The sequence below is a fragment of the Capricornis sumatraensis genome, chromosome 13, assembly GCF_032405125.1.
Source record: "Capricornis sumatraensis isolate serow.1 chromosome 13, serow.2, whole genome shotgun sequence".
Lineage (NCBI taxonomy): Eukaryota > Metazoa > Chordata > Mammalia > Artiodactyla > Bovidae > Capricornis > Capricornis sumatraensis.
In genome coordinates this window covers 54,072,085-54,091,973 of record NC_091081.1, presented here as the reverse complement: position 1 = coordinate 54,091,973, position 19,889 = coordinate 54,072,085, and the positions used below count along the sequence as shown (strand labels likewise).

The 19,889-nt window shown below is 37.3% G+C and overlaps 1 protein-coding gene across 4 annotated transcripts in view; it reads left to right on the top strand.

The window, feature by feature from the left end:
• Positions 1 to 19,889, top strand: part of PTPRK (protein tyrosine phosphatase receptor type K) — a 619,103-nt gene that overhangs the window by 229,663 nt on the left and 369,551 nt on the right. For all 4 annotated transcript variants that reach the window (XM_068985075.1, XM_068985072.1, XM_068985073.1 and 1 more), the window contains exon 3: positions 4,363 to 4,634. In XM_068985075.1, the coding sequence (XP_068841176.1) occupies positions 4,363 to 4,634 (272 nt within the window). The remainder of the gene's footprint in view (positions 1 to 4,362; positions 4,635 to 19,889) is intronic.

The following is a 19,889-nucleotide window of genomic DNA, read 5'->3' as shown; positions in this document are numbered from 1 at the left end:
CCTAGATTTGAAATTGCCAGAGCAGAAGGCATAGAACTTCTGAAAGATTTTTGATTCTCATTGGCAAATTGCTTTCCAGAAAGGCTATACTTTTTAAAAGTTTCAATTATAAGGATTTATGTTTTCTTCCTCTGTCTTAAATGATATATTTGAGAACTCTGTTGCTCAAGAGACTGTAAGGAATATTTGTAAGGCCACACTGAAGAATTCACGTTTATTAGAAATTCGTACATTATATCTATGTGCACACAGATGTTTCATTATTAAGCCTTGAGATAGCTAAATTACAGCTGAATAGAACTAAACTCATTGGAAATCTGAGGGATTAGTTAGCTGATAACTAAACAATAGTAAATATGCTTAAATTATAACTTGAAGAATGAGGAAGTGCATATTACAGACTTTGTTGATTCTATGTGTTGGTAGCCAGTTATTCTGGGAGGCTGTGGAAGTAAGTTTTAGAAGTTGATAAGAATAGCGTAGTGTTCTCTGTGTTTGGGATGATGGAAGGGAATCTTGTGTCAAACAGGCAGCTACCTCTATGGTGCCTACAGGGTAAATTGCCACTATATGAAGTCAGATGGCAGAAGGATTTAGATGGCTTTTTAATGCTACTGCTTGTTTCCTCCTTTTGGGAACTGTGAAATAAATGCATGATATTCCATCAGTTCAGTTCAGTTTGGTCGCTCAGTTGTGTCCAACTCTTTGCAACCCATGAACTGCAGCACGCCAGGCCTCCCTGTCCATCACCAACTCCCGGAGTTCACTCAGATTCACATCCATTGAGTCAGTGATGCCATCCAGCCATCTCATCCTCTGTTGTCCCCTTCTCCTGCCCCCAATCCCTCCCAACATCAGAGTATTTTCCAATGAGTCAACTCTTCTCATGAGGTGGCCAAAGTACTGGAGCTTCAGCTTTAGCATTATCCCTTCCAAAGAAATCCCAGGGTTGATCTCCTTCAGAATGGACTGGTTGGATCTCCTTGCAGTTCAAGGGACTCTCAAGAGTCTTCTCCAACACCACAGTTCAAAAGCATCAATTCTTTGGCGCTCAGCCTTCTTCACAGTCCAACTCTCACATCCATGCATGACTACTGGAAAAACCATAGCCTTGACTAGACGGACATTAGTTGGCAAAGTAATGTCTCTGCTTTTTTTTTTTTTTTTTTTTTAATTTTTTTAATTTTTTTTAATTAATTTTTTTTATTTAATTTTAAAATCTTTAATTCTTACATGTGTTCCCAAACATGAAACCCCCTCCCACCTCCCTCCCCATAACATCTCTGTGGGTCATCCCCATGCACCAGCCCCAAGCATGCTGTATCCTGCGTCAGACATAGACTGGCGATTCAATTCTTACATGATAGTATACATGATAGAATGCCATTCTCCCAAATCATCCCACCCTCTGCTTTTGAATATGCTATCTAGATTATTCATAAATTTGCTTCCACGGAGTAAGCGTCTTTTAATTTCATGGCTGCAGTCACCATGTGCAGTGATTTTGGAGCCCCCAAAAATAAAGTCTGACACTGTTTCCCCATCTATTTGCCATGAAGTGACGGGACCAGACGCCATGATCTTCATTTTTTGAATGTTGAGCTTTAAGCCAACTTTTTCACTCTCCTCTTTCACTTTCATCAACAGGCTTTTTAGCTCCTCTTCACTTTCTGCCATAAGGGTGGTGTTATCTGCTTATCTGAGGTTATTGATATTTCTCCCGGCAATCTTGATTCCAGCTTGTGTTTCTTCCATCCCAGTGTGTCTCATGATGTACTCTGCATGTAAGTTAAGTAAGCAGGGTGACAATATACAGCCTTGACGTACTCCTTTTCCTATTTGGAAGCAGTCTGTTATTCCATGTCCAGTTCTAACTGTTGCTTCCTGGCCTGCATACAGATTTCTCAAGATGCAGGCCAGGTGGTCTGGTATTCCATAGCACTCCGAAAATGTAGCAATAGTCTGGCTACATTGACAGAAGTTCATTTAGCAGAAACATTTTATAAAAATGAAATATCAACACTTCTAAAACTTTATTTAGCTTGCATTGAATATCTTTGAAATGCTGAAACAATTTGGCAAGGTTTTATTTTGTGACTTGTAATGATCAAATTGGAATTCCTACAAATTAATATACTTTGATTATCCCATTTTCTTAATAAGAAAATTATTGTAGCTTAAAAGTGCAACTGGCTGTAAATGGCTAAATGGTCCTAATGATAAATATCATACTATATAAATAAAATGTGAGACAAAACATTTTATTTCAAAGTTTATTTCATAATGGAAGAAATAATTATTTGAAAGCCTATAAGTCATTTAGAGAGCACTATTTGAAAATTGACAGAAGTCATAATTGATGCAGACTTGTAAAAATAATTTAAATCCACTAATGCCATAATGTGTCACTGAAAAAATAGTGATAGCCGTGGAGAAATAAGTCACTATGTTTGTGAAGAAGCTGAGGCCCAATAACACTAAGTCACTTATCTAAGATCTCAGATCTGGTCCTTCTTAAAAGCCATAATTGATCTGTTCTGCTGTAGTGAATCTGAAAGACATCTTTGTAGTTCCGCCATGGACTGTAGAATGTGAGTATAACCAAGAACAGAAGCATTCTGCTTCTATAAATTGGTTTGTGATCCAGAATATCTTATTTGAAAGAAAAGGACTTAATTTCTTCAAAACATACAAGGATAGTTTATTCTATGAATGTGCAATCTTTGAAAATCGGGAGCAGGGGAAGAAGAGAAAAGAAAAGAATTTCAGGTTACAAGAGAAGAGGAGAACTAAGAAAAATTAAGGGAAAGTAATGTCAGTGATGATCACTATAGTAAACTTATTCTGTCCTTGGCTTAAATAACTAACAGTATTATCACTTGAAATCTTCACAAAAGTTCTGAACCATATAATACCCATTGACCAGGAATTGGTCAGACTTGAAATCTTGAAATTTTTATTTCTTAAATAGTTGAAGCCCTCCTATGTGCTATGATTTGAACTTGTAAATTGAGGGTTAATTGAGCTGGGTTGACGGGTAGTCAATGAGTGGTTAGTGTGCCATGGAAACAGTTACTATGTTTAAAGGAGGAGACACAGAGGGTTGATTAGTTCTTCAGGTTTGTCAAGAAGAGAGGTCAAAGTGTAACCCTTTTAACACTGGGTTCTGTAACACTACATATTATACATTTGGGGGGGAGTGTTAAAATTACACCCTAGGGAAAAATATTTTACAATAAAATTTGTGTTCTACCTTAAGTGTGATAAATGGGTATCATTACTTGAAATGTAAATATTTACATTTTTGTAATATATGTCTTTGTTAACATCCACAGGGACATGAGAAAAACTAGAATTTTTTTTTTTTAAAGCTCCTTGGACTAATATCAGCAGTTAATGTTCAAATCCCATTTTTACACTTAGCTCTGTATGACTTTGCTTGCCACACAAAGAGTGTGTTTGAGGGTGGGAGTATGAGGAACTGGGAGGTTGAGATTCTTTATATTCTTTTCCTCCTCCTGTTAGATTTTCAAATGAATATTTATTAAGCCAAAGGTAGTGGGGTAGATTAGTGATTTCAAACCAGGTATCTGGCAGCTCTATAAGACTGTAGAGACTATTGTAGATTCAAGGACAATAGGAGTGGTGATTAGCTGTCAGCTTAGCGGAAGAGGCTCCAAGTCGGTGAATCTGCTTTGTGTCAGATTCTCAGTTCTAGAAATTTTGGCATTTTACACTTCAGTCCTCACAGTTACCCTGCAAAGTATCCTTATTCCTTGAGCAAGTCCAGAATTCTTAGTACATTGCAAAAGGTCACACAGCTTGCTTACATGATGATCTTGGAATCTGAGATCAGAACTTGATTCCAGTGCCTATACTCATAGCCCCTCTCTGTGTTAAAATTATGGATGGGGAAAGAATAATACACTCCCTCTGTAAATCAGACCAATAATACATTTCTTTGGTTGTTTGCTGGAAGACCTTTGTTTAGCAAGAGTAGAGATAATTTAGGGTGGGAATCTGGATTGAACCTGGCTCTGCATGATCTGTTTGACTTTAAGTTACTAATTGTGCCTCAGTTTCCTAATCTGTAAAATAAGAATAATAACAGATTGTTGTGGAGAGTAGACTAATTTGTACATATTATGTACATTGAACAATGTCTGTTACCCCCTATGAATTCAATTCATCTATTCACTTGTTTGATATCTTTCTATATCTCTGTTCTGGAAGACATCGTCTTTTAAAATTAAATTTAATACTCAGAATAGATTGGTATCATTTTTAGCTTTATTTCTGTTATTATATTTTCCCTTTTGCTTATGTATCTATTTGGTCATATTTTATGTGATATCATTTCAGGTTCCTATATGATAGTGGACTCTTCAGATCATGACCCTGGAGAAAAAGCCAGACTTCAGCTGCCTACAATGAAGGAGAACGACACTCATTGTATTGACTTCAGTTACCTGTTATACAGCCAGAAAGGGCTGAATCCTGGCACTTTGAACATATTGGTTAGGGTGAATAAAGGACCTCTTGCCAATCCAATTTGGAATGTGACTGGATTCACGGGTAGAGACTGGCTTCGGGCTGAGCTAGCAGTGAGCACCTTTTGGCCCAATGAATATCAGGTAATCATCTGTTCTTTTCTATTTCATGATTTGATGTCCTTGGATCTCACTGTGTATATGATACTTAGAGGTAAATACTGGCCCCGTAGGGATGAGAGATGGTTTCTTTAGTCCTCCTCCCCCACTGTTCTTGAGAAGATGTTTAAATACGTTGGCACAAAATCTTCAAAGTACAGAAGATATTTCAGCAGATGGGAAAAGGTAGTTTAGGTACAAGATTTGTTGGTCGTTTGGCAAAGAGCTGCTTACTGACAGACATATTTCTGTATCTGTGTTCTGGAAGAAATAGTCTTATTGAGTTGAGCATAATATTCAGACCGGATTGGTTCAATAACTTCCTGAAAATAATATTCAAAAAATAAACATGAAATAGGGCTTCATGAAATATGTTATCGAAGGTGAGGCATCTTCAATAATTTTAAAATATTTTGTCAGTTATGTAAAGTTAAAAAAAAAGCAAACAAAACCTCACCAAGAATTTGAGTTCCGGCTTCACCGTAAAACTAAAGGATTTTAGTAAGAGTTTAGAGTCTTCATTCTAGTGACTAAGTGACTGCTTCATTCTATCCCATTGCCACTTGACTGTCTAATTACAGAGTAATTAGACTCTGTACCTGATAGGTACATGACCTAGTAGAGCTTTTCCAGCCCAACCATTACAAAAAACAAACAAACAAACAAAAAAAAACCAACAAAAAATGTGGTCCATATGTTGGACCAACCAAATGTGGTCTTTGGATTCCACTCCCCACAAATGCTTGATTTAATTATGAGTAAACTGGACAATTAATAGTGTCAGTACCTACATTGTGAGTTGTGTGACTGAGTTTATATGGTTTCACTATAAAAGACCATTTACCAGTTTGGAAAGTTGTTAAGTAATCTTCATGTGAGGTTCAGTACCTGGTAACAGAAAGTTACCTCTCCTGAAAATTCACTTCTGTGCTAAATCTTGGAATTTAAACTTTTAAAAGATTTGCCTATTTGTAGCTTATTATAGAGCTTAACAGAGATGGATTATGTAAAAGTCTATTTTTATTATCATTGGTGAATAATTTATAAGGTAATTAATAACAGTTTTATTTCTGCTTTTAAAAAAAGCATGTTAAGCTTATCTTTATTCCTGGGAAGAGGGGCGAGGGAATCAATCCATTGTTTTAATTGCTTTGTTTTTGAATTGATTTTTTGTTTGTTTGTTTTATTAGAAGTCTCTTACTTCATAATTATAGTTCTAAAGGTAAGGTTCCCCATTTAGGGTTATGGGTCTATGAAGATTTCAGTGGATTCTTATTAGGTGCTAGTTGATTCCATTATTCCTGAGCAGAAGGCTGTTTCTCAGCAATCCTGGAGAGCCATCTGCTTCTTCAGGGCGCACAGGTCTGGGAGGGCTGCTTATGTGGTGGGTGAGTGGATGGAGCTGTGTAAAACCAATGCTAAAAGCACTGAAGCAAGATTAATGGGCTCATCTCTGACAACAGTGGGCTGATGGCTGTCATTGCTGGGTCAACCTCACAGCACATTGTATTTATATTAATTTATTTATAATCTGTTACTGGAGCTTAACACAACACTGAAAAGAAAAAGCTCTGATTCAGCAAAATAAAGCTGTCAATGAATTCAGCCTCCTTAAAATAAGTTAAAGCTCAGATAACAAATGTAGCAGAAATATTAAAAATTTGGATTCTAGAGTCTAGCTGCTTATGTTCAACACCGATTTTTGTTTGCTACCTGCATAGACAGTTCAAAAGAATGAAATTGTTAGTTATATCTTTGGAAATAAAAACCCATAGAGGTAGATTTTGGTAAATTCAATAAATAATGTATCTGTGGTATCATACTACTGATCTTTTGTAACTTAGAAATAGCATACATTATGCTTTCTCCTATTTTTTGGTAAGGTATATCTTTGAATCATTGATACAACATTTTCTTTCTCTCTGTCTCTCCTTACTGTTTTTTTGCCAACTTGTAATTTCTATTTTATTTTATTTTTAATTAAAATATAGTTGATTTAAAATGTTATGGTAATTTCCGCTATACAGCAAAATGATTCAGTTATACATAGATCTTTATCTTTTTAATATTCATTTCCATTATGGTTTGTCACACTTTACTGAATATAGTTCCACAGTAGGACCTTGTTGCTTATCCATTCTATTTGTAATAGTTTCTATTTGCGAACTCCAAACTCCCAGTCCATCCCTCCTTCCCCCCAGCCCCTCCCCCCATAACATTTCCTTATGGTGCAGATTTCTGTAATGTTACTTTTAATGTTGAGTTATAATACCAGGACCTGGGTGAATGTTTCTTTGTTCAGTCTCATTTTTCATGACAAAGCTGCCTAGGTTACTTGTACATGCGGTACTTTCAATAAAACTGTGCAAAAGGAACCTGTGCAAGTTTCAGCCGGGCCAATGACATCTTTTTGGAGATCTCTTTGAGAGAATGATTGCTAAATACATAGAACCTGTGGGTAAATGTCTCTGTTACAGACTAAAATTTGAGCAATAGATCATTTCTTACGTGATTACTTCCACATCCTTTTCCTTAACCTGCAAAACTTAACAATCAATGAGAGAAAATAACAGAATATAGAATATTGTTTATTCATGTGCTTAGTGCTCAATAAATTACTTGATTGATGTTTTCATCAATTTTTGTCATTCAGATACTGGTAGTATCTGTATATCAGTTATTAGAAACAACTGTATTTATGTAGGATTTTGGCTGTTAGGAAATAACATGAAAAACTTTTGCCTATTGCTTAATGCAGAAACTTTGTGTATTTTTAAAATTAAAATATAGCCATTGCAATGTGCCATTTTATAAGTCTACTCTTTATTCTTAAAGAAATACCATTTATTTTTAATTTTTCCAGACTCTGGGTTAAGTAGAATTGTGATATTCATAGAAATTGATCTCCTTGGTTCCACAATTTTCTCAACTTCTCTTTTCCAGAGATCTTACACTCTCTGGACTTCTTTAACTTTTTTTGTTTGTTTGTTTTAACTTTCTCATTTTTCTAACTCTCTTTTCTTTTGTTTGTCTGGTGACGATGCCTATCTTTCTTTGCTTGAACCATTCTGTATCTGACCACCCATCTTGTACAACCCCTTTTCACCCAACTTTAATAATAACAACAGAAGCAATCAAAAATAGGCTGAGAATACTACTACTTTTAATTATTAATTGTATGGGATAACCTTTGTATAAAAATCATGATCCTGGAAGTGAAAAAAAATGGTCTTCACAAGCCAGTCCTTCTGTTTTCCATTTTTCTGTTGAACTAAATATCTGAAAAAGATACAATATATCTTTGGTATGGCTTTCCCTTCCCACAGATTCCATCTTATCAGATGCCTAAAGAGAAGATTGATGTGGTAATTTAATTACTAGTTTTCAACCTCAAGAAACCTCAGATTTGAAAAAAAGTACATGAAATTGTGAAATAAAGGCAAAAGTGATTCTTTGAATAATTAATTTTGGTCACCTGGAAGATTAGGATAAGGCCCCATGGACACTTCCTAGGTGAATCTTGACTCTTCTATTTAGCAGATGTACAGCCTTGGGGGTGTTCTTTAATCTCTTTGACTATAGTTTCCTCATCTGAAAAATGAGGATCCATAACAGTACCTGTCTCACTGGGTTTTCTAAGTATTAAATGAGCTAATACATACAGAGTGTTTAGAAAACACTCTATAGTAGTTGTTAACTCTATAGCAGTAAACTACTCATATAGTGGGTGTTTATCGTAAATTAGGTTAACATTATGTTGAATAAATAAAAAATAACGTGAACTCTATTGGATTTAATAACTGCTCAGCATTTTTCTTTAATTATGGAACATACTATATATATTTTTTTAAATAGCAGATTTAGGTTCATAGCCAGTTTGAGAGGAAGGTATAGAGACATTCTTATGTATCCCTGGTTCCCACACATGCATAGCCTCCCCCATTATCAGCTCCTACCAGAGAGGTATGATTGATGAACCCGTGTTTGTTATGATAGATGAACCTGTATTGACACATCATAGTCACCCAGGGGCCTTTCCCAGTGACGCTAGAGGTTAAGAACCTGCCTGCCAATGCAGGAAACATAAGAGACTCAGGTTCAATCCCTGGATTTGGAAGATCACCTGGAGGAGAGCACGCAATCCATTCCAGTATTCTTGCCTGGAGAATCCCATGGACAGAGGAGCTACAGTCCATAGGGTCTCAGAGGGTCAGACATGGCTGAAGCGATGTAGCACAGCACAGCACAATCACTCAAAGTCTGTAGTTAATTTTAGGGTTCACTCTTGGTGTTATACATTCTAAGACTTTAGACAAATGTATAATGACATGTATTCATCATTATAGAATCAGAGTATTTTCACTGCCCAAAAAGTCCTTTGTGTTATACCTCCCCTCTCCACCCCACTCTCTTTTTCTCTGGGTTTTAATTTATTAAAATGTCTAATTTTTGTACATATTATTAACACATCATGCTAACTTCTGGAGATACATAGGTAAAATCCCTCTTTTCCTGACGCTTACAGTCTAGCTTGGCCCTTTAAAAAGGTAAAGATAAATAAATGTAAAGATAAAAATGTTAATCAGAGGTGGGGTCTGCCTTTAAGGAGCCTCGTCCAGATGGGCATGTGAGATATGCGTAGATAAAACTTTGAAACAATATATATTTAATAGCAATTATTAAATGACGTAAGAGGGATAGATATACAATGAGGTGGGAAAAATGAAAACAAAAGAATTGTTTCAAATATAATTTGAGACAGAAATGGAACTAGAATTCTTGCCTCTTGATTTCTCTGTTCCTTGATTAGTTTGCTTTCTAGCGTATCTGTTTTGGTTAACCAGCACTGTCTATAGTGAAACAGGATGAGCAAATGTGAATTTTATTTCTGACATAAGCGTTGCAGTGATACAATAATACGTAAGGAATTATTTCTCACCTGTGTCTTCAGAACAATAGATGTCTTTTTAGCTTAGTGTGTTAATTATAGAAAGTATCATATTACATGCATTTTATTTGCCATGGTTATAAGTTGCTAATTCCTCCTATTTTTATTGACCTTAAGTAAGTACTGTAAATTTTTAAATTGCTCGCTAAACAGAAGCAAAAAGAAAGAAAACAAAAAACAACTCAAATATCATGAGGTATTATCTTAGTGTTAAATCTGAACTGAAAAATAGCACACCTCTAAGAATATAATTTTCTCCACTCTGGAAATCTGACCTGTCTTGACTGTGTAAAACTAAATTCTGCTTTGGGATTAAATCCATTAGTTTCTTAGTGAACAGTGAGGTTGTTACCAAATGAGGCAGGCAAACATAACTTCCAAAACTATTAGTGGAAACCTAATCTGCTGTTTTCTATTAACTGGGTGCACATCATTAATCACAAGAATGATGCGTGATGAAAACTGCAGGGGTTTGGCCTGAAATTAGAAAGTGATAATATAGCAAAATGTGCCTTTTTTTTCTCACCCCCTAATTCACTGAGAAATAAACACTGAACTTTTGCAAGCCATTTTCTTCTTAACATTTTCCACTGGTTTAAAAAAAAAAAAACTGTAAGAACTGGACAAGCATGAGGTCTTTTATTTTTGTTTCCATTTTAAAGGTTTATGTTAACATGTATTGCACTGATATTTTGGCAGTGGAATGTTTGTTGCACTCCAGAGATACTGCTGCTTTGGATCCAAGAAGATTGGGACTTAAACCAAATGACTGTTTACATAAATAAAAAGTCTCTAAAAGATTGCTCTTGAAGTAGAGGGGCTGAAATAAGAGCATGCTCATGAACCATCCATGCAAAGCATGAGGAAAAGAGGATAGCACTCCTGTGCCATAGCTCTTGGGATGCTTCCAATTTTTATTGGTCTTTATCCAACCATGTAGAGCCCCACGGAAGAAAGGAGGGTAGCAATATTTTTCTTTCCTAGATGGATTTTCTGTCCTAGTCTGCTTGAGGAACCATAACAAAACTACAGACCAAGTGACTTAAACAACAGAAATTTATTTCTCTTATTGTGTGAAGGCCGAAGATCAAAGTGCTGGTCTATTTGTTTCCTGGGGAGAGCTCTCTTCTTGGCTTGCAGATGCCTACCTTCTCCCTGTGACCTCACATAATAAAGAGAGAGTGCTCTGGTGTCTCATCTTCTTCTCCTATGGGCAGCAGACCAATCGGATTAGGGTCCCACTCTTCTGACCTCGTGCTAAGTCACTTCAGTCATGTCCTACTCTTGTGACCCTATGGACTATAGCTTGCCAGGCTCCTCTGTCCATGGGATTCTCCAGGCAAGAATAATAGAGTGGGTGGCCCCGCCCTTCTCAAGGGGATCTTCCCCACCCAAGGATTGAACCTCAAATGCCTCCTGCATTGGAGGCAGGTTCTTTACCACTAGCACTACCTGGGTTCTTAATTACTTCCTAAAGGCACAGTCTCCAAATACAATCACATTGGCAATTAGGATTTCAGCATATGAATTTGGTGAGGTGTTGCAGGGGACACAATTCAGTCCATAACACTAGGTATATCTTATAGGTGTAACGTCATCATTTACAACCATTATAAATGACTCTGGCTCGTTATTTTATATGACGGTATTGCAGATATTATGAATTTTCTGTTCAGTAGTCATTCTACTCACTTTTTTCCAGATACTTTTCCATCTTACTGACTTCCCCAACTTACTTTGCAGATAGGAGTGGCACAGCACTAGCCAATGAGTTATGATGGAAAGTCAGCTGGGAGACTTCTGGGAAAGATGTTATTCCCTGATTAAAAGAGATCCATGTTGTTGCATGAAAACATGATGCTTGGCCCTACTGCAATTATTTTGTAACTCAGAAAAAGAAGATAACACATTAAGGGTAGCAGAAGAAAGTATGGAAGGAACCAGGGTCCTGCTCTCAGACAAAATGACAACAACAGCAGCAATAAAAATAATATTATAGCAATTTTTAGTTGAGTATTCTCCCATGCAGTTTAAGACATCCTATTATATCATGTCATATCTTTGTTGACCTTTTAGACAATCCCACCTCTCAACACATTGTTTGTGGATAGCACAAGTGAGATATATGGCAAAATTAAAAGTATTTGTATCTATCCATGGGATCGCTAAGTCAGACACGACTGAGCAACTTCACTTTCACTTTTTACTTTCATGCATTGGAGAAGGAAATGCCAACTCACTCCAGTGTTCTTGCTTGGTGAATCCCAGGGATGGGGGAGCCTAGTGGGCTGCCATCTATGGGGTCACACAGAGTTGGACACGACTGAACTGACTTAGCAGCAGCAGCAGCGTGAATGAAGCAGTTAATAATTTTCAGTCCAGTTGCAGAGAGAAGACAAGGCTATGTACCTGAAAATGTAAATAGGACTGTGATAGAATGAGTTAATGATTGAAAGGAATAGAAAGAAAGGAAGGAAGGATAATTCGTTGAGTTTCTACTATGTATAAAACACTGAGCTGGATCACTTTTACCTTGTTTTAATACTTGATCAAGTGTTAAGTGAATGTTTTTTATCTTCATGCATGGACTAAGTTGCTAATTATGAAATGGTCAAAATTATTTCCCTTTTCCTCTTTACTAGTTTAATTTTGCTTCAAAAAAATTGGACTTCAGTCATATCAGTGACATCTGAAGTTAATCATAACTTAGTAGGCTTACTTAAGTTCTGGTAATAGTATTTGCCTAACCTTGGCATTCTGGGTCATTTTTACAGTAGCACCATACTTCCTGTTTGATGGGCTGTTAACAAAACAGCTTTCTGCTGCTCAGTTTTACTCTTAGTGATTCCCTGTTTGTTTCACTGAAAGTACTCCCAATAGATTTGACAAAACTTCCATTATTATTGTCATTGTTTTTCTTTAAAATTATCATCGTGCGAGGGTGACTTCTGTCTGGTTGTGTCAGTGATTTATTATAAAACACCTGCTTTACTTTTCCTTTGGACTCTGTTTGCTTTGATTCATTGATGAAAGTTACAGTGTGTAAACAGATTAAGAAAAGAGTCCTAGTAACACAATTAGTCTTTCCCATTCTGTTGTTTTCCTCTTTCTTTGTATTGATCACTGAAGAAGGCATTCTTATCTCTTCTTGCTATTCTTTGGAACTCTGCATTCAGATGCTTATATCTTTCGTTTTCTCCTTTGCTTTTTGCTTCTCTTCTTTTCACAGATCTTTGTAAGGCCTCCCCAGACAGCCATTTTACTTTTTTGCATTTCTTTTCCATGGGGATGGTCTTGATCCCTGTCTCCTGTACAATGTCACGAACCTCATTCCATAGTTCATCAGGCACTCTATCTATCAGATCTAGACCCTTAAATCTATTTCTCACTTCTACTGTATAATCATAAGGGATTTGATTGAGGTCATACCTGAATGGTCTAGCAGTTTTCCCTACTTTCTTCAATTTAAGTCTGAATTTGGCTATAAGGAGTTCATGATCTGAGCCACAGTCAACTCCTGGTCTTGTTTTTGTTGACTGTATAGAGCTTCTCCATCTTTGGCTGCAAAGAATATAATCAATGTGATTTCGGTGTTGACCATCTGGTGATGTCCATGTGTAGAGTCTTCTCTTGTGTTGTTGGAAGATGGTGTTTGCTATGACCAGTGCGTTTTCTTGGCAGAGCTCTATTAGTCTTTGCCCTGCTTCGTTCCGCATTCCAAGGCCAAATTTGCCTGTTACTCCAGGTGTTTCTTGACTTCCTACTCTTGCATTCCAGTCCCCTATAATGAAAAGGACATCTTTTGTGGGTGTTACTTCTAAAAGATCTTGTAGGTCTTCATAAAACCATTCAACTTCAGCTTCAGCGTTACTGGTTGGGGCATAGACTTGGATAACTGTGATATTGAATGGTTTGCCTTGGAGATGACCAGAGATTATTCTGTCGTTTTTGAGGTTGCATCCAAGTACTGCATTTCGGACTCTTTTGTTGACCATGATGGCTACTCCATTTCTTCTGAGGGATTCCTGCCCACAGTAATAGATATAAATTAGAGATACCAAGGGAACATTTCATGCAAAGAAGGGCTCGATAAAGGACAGAAATGGTCTGGACCTAACAGAAGCAGAAGATATTAAGAAGAGGTGGCAAGAACACACTGAAGAACTGTACAAAAAAAATCTTCACAACCAAGATAATCATGATGATGTGATCACTAATCTAGAGCCAGACATCTTGGAAAGTGAAGTCAAGTGGGCCTTAGAAAGCATTGCTACGAACAAAGCTAGTGGAGGTGATGGAATTCCAGTAGAGCTGTTTCAAATCCTGAAAGAAGATGCTGTGAAAGTGCTGCACTCAATATGCCAGCAAATTTGGAAAACTCAGCAGTGGCCACAGGACTGGAAAAGGTCAGTTTTCATTCCAATTCCAAAGAAAGGCAATGCCAAAGAATGTTCAAACTACCTCACAGTTGCACTCATCTCACATGCTAGTAAAGTAATGCTCAAAATTCTCCAAGCCAGGCTTCAGCAATACATGAACCGCGAACTCCCTGATGTTCAAGCAGTTTTAGAAAAGGCAGAGGAACCAGAGATCAAATTGCCAACATCTGCTGGATCATGGAAAAAGCAGGAGAGTTCCAGAAAAACATCTATTTCTGCTTTATTGACTATGCCAAAGCCTTTGACTGTGTGTATCACAATAAATGGTGGAAAATTCTGAAAGAGATGGGAATACCAGACCACCTAACCTGCCTCTTGAGAAATCTGTATGCAGGTCAGGAAGCAACAGTTAGAACTGGACATGGAACAACAGATTGCTTCCAAATAGGAAAAGGAGTACGTCAAAGCTGTATATTGTCATCCTGCTTATTTAACTTATATGAAGAGTACGTCATGAGAAACGCTGGACTGGAAGAAACACAAGCTGGAATCAAGATTGGCGGGAGAAATATCAATAACCTCAGATATGCAGATGACACCACCCTTATGGCAGAAAATGAAGAGGAGCTAAAAAGCCTCTTGATGAAAGTGAAAGAGGAGAGTGAAAAAGTTGGCTTAAAGCTCAACATTCAGAAAACAAAGATCATGGCATCTGGTCCCATCACTTCATGGCAAATAGATGGGGAAATAGTAGAAACAGTGTCAGACTTTATTTTTGGGGGCTCCAAGATCACTGCAGATGGTGACTGCAGCCATGAAATTAAAAGACTCTTACTCCTTGGAAGAAAAGTTATGACCAACCTAGATAGTATATTCAAAAGCAGAGACATTACATTGCCGACTAAGGTCCGTCTAGTCAAGGCTATGGTTTTTCCTGTGGTCATGTATGGATGTGAGAGTTGGACTGTGAAGAAGGCTGAGCGCCGAAGAATTGATGCTTTTGAACTGTGGTGTTGGAGAAGACTCTTGAGAGTCCCTTGAACTGCAAGGAGATCCAACCAGTCCATTCTGAAGGCGATCAACCCTGGGATTTCTTTGGAAGGAATGATGCTAAAGCTGAAGCTCCAGTACTTTGGCCACCTCATGCGAAGAATTGAGTCATTGGAAAAGACTCTGATGCTGGGAGGCATTGGGGGCAGGAGGAGAGGGGGACGACCGAGGATGAGATGGCTGGATGGCATCACAGACTCGATGGATGTGAGTCTGAGCGAACTCCAGGAGATGGTGACGGACAGGGGAGCCTGGCGTGCTGCCATTCATGTGGTCGCAAAGAGTCGGACACCACTGAGCGACTGAACTGAACTAAACTGAACACAATTACTATTGCAAGTATATGGCAGAAGTCTCTTGTTATTCTACTATATCATACTTGTTTTCATTTAGTGTAGTAGGAACTGCCAAGTATCCCTTCACTAAGTTTTTGAGAAATATTTCCATGAATTAATGCACTTCCCATTTAACAGATTGGAAAAATCATGAGCAGTAAGCAGAATTAGGCAATGTTTTTTCAGTTGATGACATTTCTTAGGAGTTTGTTTCAGCCATGGGGATTGAGGAAGACAGATGTTTCAAACAGTGGAATAAATGCCCATATTTCTCTTGCTCACTCACTTGTGTTCAGCTCAGCTTGTTGATTCCAGATTAATGCAGTTCCGATTTCTTGTTTTCCATGCCTCTTTGTCCATCCACTCCAATATTCTTGCCTGGAGAATTCCATGGACAGAGGAGCCTGGTGGGCTGCTGTTGATAGGGTTACAAAGAGTTGGCAACTGAGCACCCACAAATGGGCTGATCTTCATTTACCAAGATGAACAAAAGTATATATCCTACTGGCGCAGATTGATTATATTCTTTGCATCCAAAGATGGAGGAGCTCTATACAGTCAGCAAAAATAAGACCGGGAGCTGACTATGGCTCAGATCATGAACTCCTTATTGCCAAATTCAGACTTAAATTGAAGAAAGTAGGGAAAACCACTAGACCATTCAGGCATGACCTAAGTCAAATCTTTTACGATTATACAGTGGAAGTGAGAAATTGATTCAAGGGAGTAGATCTGATACAGTGCCTGAATAACTAAGGATGGAGGTTCGTGACATTGTGTAGGAAGCAGTGACCAAGATCATCCCCAAGAAAAAGAAATTCAGAAAGGCAAAATGGTTGTCTGAGGAGGCTTAACAAATAGCTGAGAAAATAAGAGAAGTGAAAGGCAAAAGAGAAAAAGGAAGATATACCAATTTGAATACAGAGTTCCGAAGAAGGGCAGGGAGAGATAAGAAAGCCTTCCTCACTGATCAATGCAAAGAAATAGAGGAAAATGGTAGAATGGGAAAGACTAGAGATTTCTTCAAGAAAATTAGAGATACCAAGGGAACATTTCATGCAAAGATGGGCACGATAAAGGACAGAAATGGTATGGACCCAACTGAAGCAGAAGATACTAAGAAGAGGTGGCAAGAATACACAGAAGAACTGTACGAAAAAGACCTTCATGACCTGGATCATCACGTTGGTGTAATCACTCACCTAGAGCCAGACATCCTGGAATGTGAGGTCAAGTGGTCTTAGGAAGCATCACTACAAACAAAGCTAGTGGAGGTGATGGAATTCCAGTTGAGCTATTTCAAATCCTAAAAGATGATGCTGTGAAAGTGCTGCAGTCAGTATGCCAGCAAATTTGGAAAGCTCAGCAGCGGCCACAGGACTGGGGAAGGTCAGTTTTCATTCCAATCCCAAAGAAAGGCAATGCCAAAGAATGCTCAAATTACTGCACAATTACACTTATCTCACAGGCTGGTAAAGTAATGCTTGAAATTCTCAAGCCAGGCTTCAGCAATACATGAACTGTGAAATTCTTGATGTTCAAGCTGGTTTTAGAAAAGGCAGAGGAACCAGAAATCAAATTGCCAACATCCGCTAGATCATTGAAAAAGCAAGAGAGTTCCATAAAATCATCTACTTCTGCTTTATTGATTATGCCAAAGCCTTTGAGTGTGTGGATCACAGCAAACTGTGGGAAATTTTTCAAGAAATGGGAATACCAGACTACCTGACCTGCCTGTTGAGAAATCTGCATGCAGGTCAGGAAGCAACAGTTAGAACTGGATATGGAACAACAGACTGGTTCTAAATAGGAAAAGGAGAAAGTCAAGGCTGTATATTGCCACCCTTCTTATTTAACTTATATACAGTACTCTCAGTATCATGAGAAACACTGGGCTGGAATAAGCACAAGCTGGAATGAAAGTTGCCGGGAGAAATATCAATAACCTCAGATATGCAGATGACACTACCCTTATGGTAGAAAGCAAAGAAGAACTGAAGAGCCTCTTGATGAAAGTTAAAGAGGGGAGTGAAAGAGTAGGCTTAAAATTCAACATTCAGAAAACTAAGATCATAATATCTGGTCGCATCACTTTCTGGCAAATAGATGGGGAAACAGTGGAAACAGTGACAGATTTTATTTTGGGGGGCTCCAAAATCACTTCAGATGGTGACTGAAGCCATGAAATTAAAAGATGCTTGCTCCTTGGAAGAAAGTTATGACCAATCTAGACAGCATATTAACAAGGAGAGACATTACTTTGCCAACAAAGGTCCATCTAGTCAAGGCTATGGTTTTTCCAGTAGTCATGTATGGGTGTGAGAGTTCGACTATAAAGAAAACTGAGCACTCAAGATTTGATGCTTTTGAACTGTGGTGTTGGAGAAGACTCTTGAGAGTCCCTTGGACTGCAAGGAGATGCAACCAATCCATCCTAAAGGAAATTAGTCCTGAGTATTCGTAGGAAGGATTGATGTTAAAGCTGAAACTCCAGTACTTTGGGCACCTGATGCAAAGAACTGACTCATTAGAAAAGATCCTGATGCTGGGGACGATTGAAGGTAGGAGGAGAAGGGGACTCCAGAGGATGAGTTGGTTCAATGGCATCACCGACTCAATGGGCATGAGTTTGAGTAAACTCTGGGAATTGGTGATAGACAGGGAGGTCTGGCGTGCTGCAGTGCATGGGGTTGAAAATGCTGCATTGCATGGGGTTGAAAAGAGTTGGACACAATTGAGTGACTGAACTGAACTGGGACAGACTCCCTAACCAAACACAAAAATACAAGGTGCAAGAATCATTTCCTTCATTTTCATTTACTAATCCATTTAATCTGACAATGCTGTACCATTTATAAGTACAATATCATATCAGTAAGAAAATTATAGATAACAGGTTAAAATCAGTTCCTCCTCTGTTATTTTGTCTGCTTACTTTGATGGTTAATTAGAATTGGTGGTTGTTTCCATAGCCTTTCTAGTTTCTGTACAACTTTAATTTCTGTGCCTCCTCTGTCCATTTTCTTGTCAGGCTGATTTTTCTTTATCTTAGACTGCATGTGGTGTGTAACAAAATATTGCCTCATCAAGGGAAAAACAAAACTAAATTGGGTGACAGTATGTTTTTATCTAAAATTTAATTTTTTTGCTGTGGTGATTTCAGTTTCCATTCTTAGAACATAATGGAAAAAGGAAAGGTTGTAATTATGTCTTTTAGTATAAGCTTTTCAAATGAAGGAATGTAGTTGGTAGAGAATACAAAGGAAATGTCAGACATATTTGTAGTTTCTATCTATTTTACCATTCTTTTTGATAATGTATAGAATAATTATTCTGTTGTTAGTAATACAAGTGGGAAATTAAAGGAAAATAAACTTTGGACTTTGTAAAATAAAACATCCACTTATGTAACCTAGTAGACAATTTGTGGTTCGTTTTAGCTGTCTTGATTTCCAAAAGGAATTTTTAAAGCTGTCATTATAAAACTAGCTACTACATGTTATTTCTGCATTTAGTTATATAAATAACCATTGCACACACCACTGGAATTCCCTGATGAGATTTAGATTCCTAATATTCTTTGAATGATCTTTTAAAAAATCATTCTTCTCAGGTTTCTCAAAGCAGTAAATCAATTCTCATTTTATGTTTAAAAATAAGATGTATAGTCATACATTTCTACCAGGTAATGATTCAATAAAGTAATAAAGAGTTGAAAATTCTATCAAAGAGTTGAAAATTCAATCAAAGATTGGTTCAAACTTAAATATCTTTAGATCCTGGAATTTTGCAACAACAGCACAAATATAATACTTGGAAATAGATATAGCGATTCTCTGGGTTAATATTTATTAAGACACTTTTGGTTTTGCTGTGAACTTCAACTGGTTAAACATATGAAGAGGTGAAGCCAGTTTAGGTCCATAAATATTGGAGTGAATTTCTACCCTGTTTTATTTTGGTTGCTGTTCATTTTCTTTTATGTTTTTCTCTCTTGTAACTATTTTTTGAGTATGTCTATTATGTTAAATATTGTGACATGATGCATGAAAATTAGAAGGAGATGGTCTCTCGCTCGCTCTCTCTTTTTTTTTTATCTTGGTAGAGAATAAAGTTGAGGGCATTTTATATATTGGGTAAAGTTTTAAACTAGAAGTTTTTCAGTCTTTGTTCAATCCCAGGTCAATTGATCATTAGGTTCTTGTTCACTGAGTGACTACTTTGTGTGATCTTTTGAATTTTAGTCGCTAAGATATGGGGCAATAGCTAGTCTGCTAATTATGCATCTATTTTATGAGGTAATGAAAGCCTCAAAGTATTCCGTTTAAAGCTCTTATTTACAAATGAAAGACACCAACTAAAACCAGCAGAGACAAAGATGGAATTCGAAAGATTTGGGATTCTCTTACATGATACTAGCGAAGTGGAATATCTAACCCTGAAGAAGTTAAGTGTCCCAGAATAGCAACAACAACATTGACTTTCTCTCTGTAGGTCACTGTGAATGACTCATTAATTTATCTCTTCC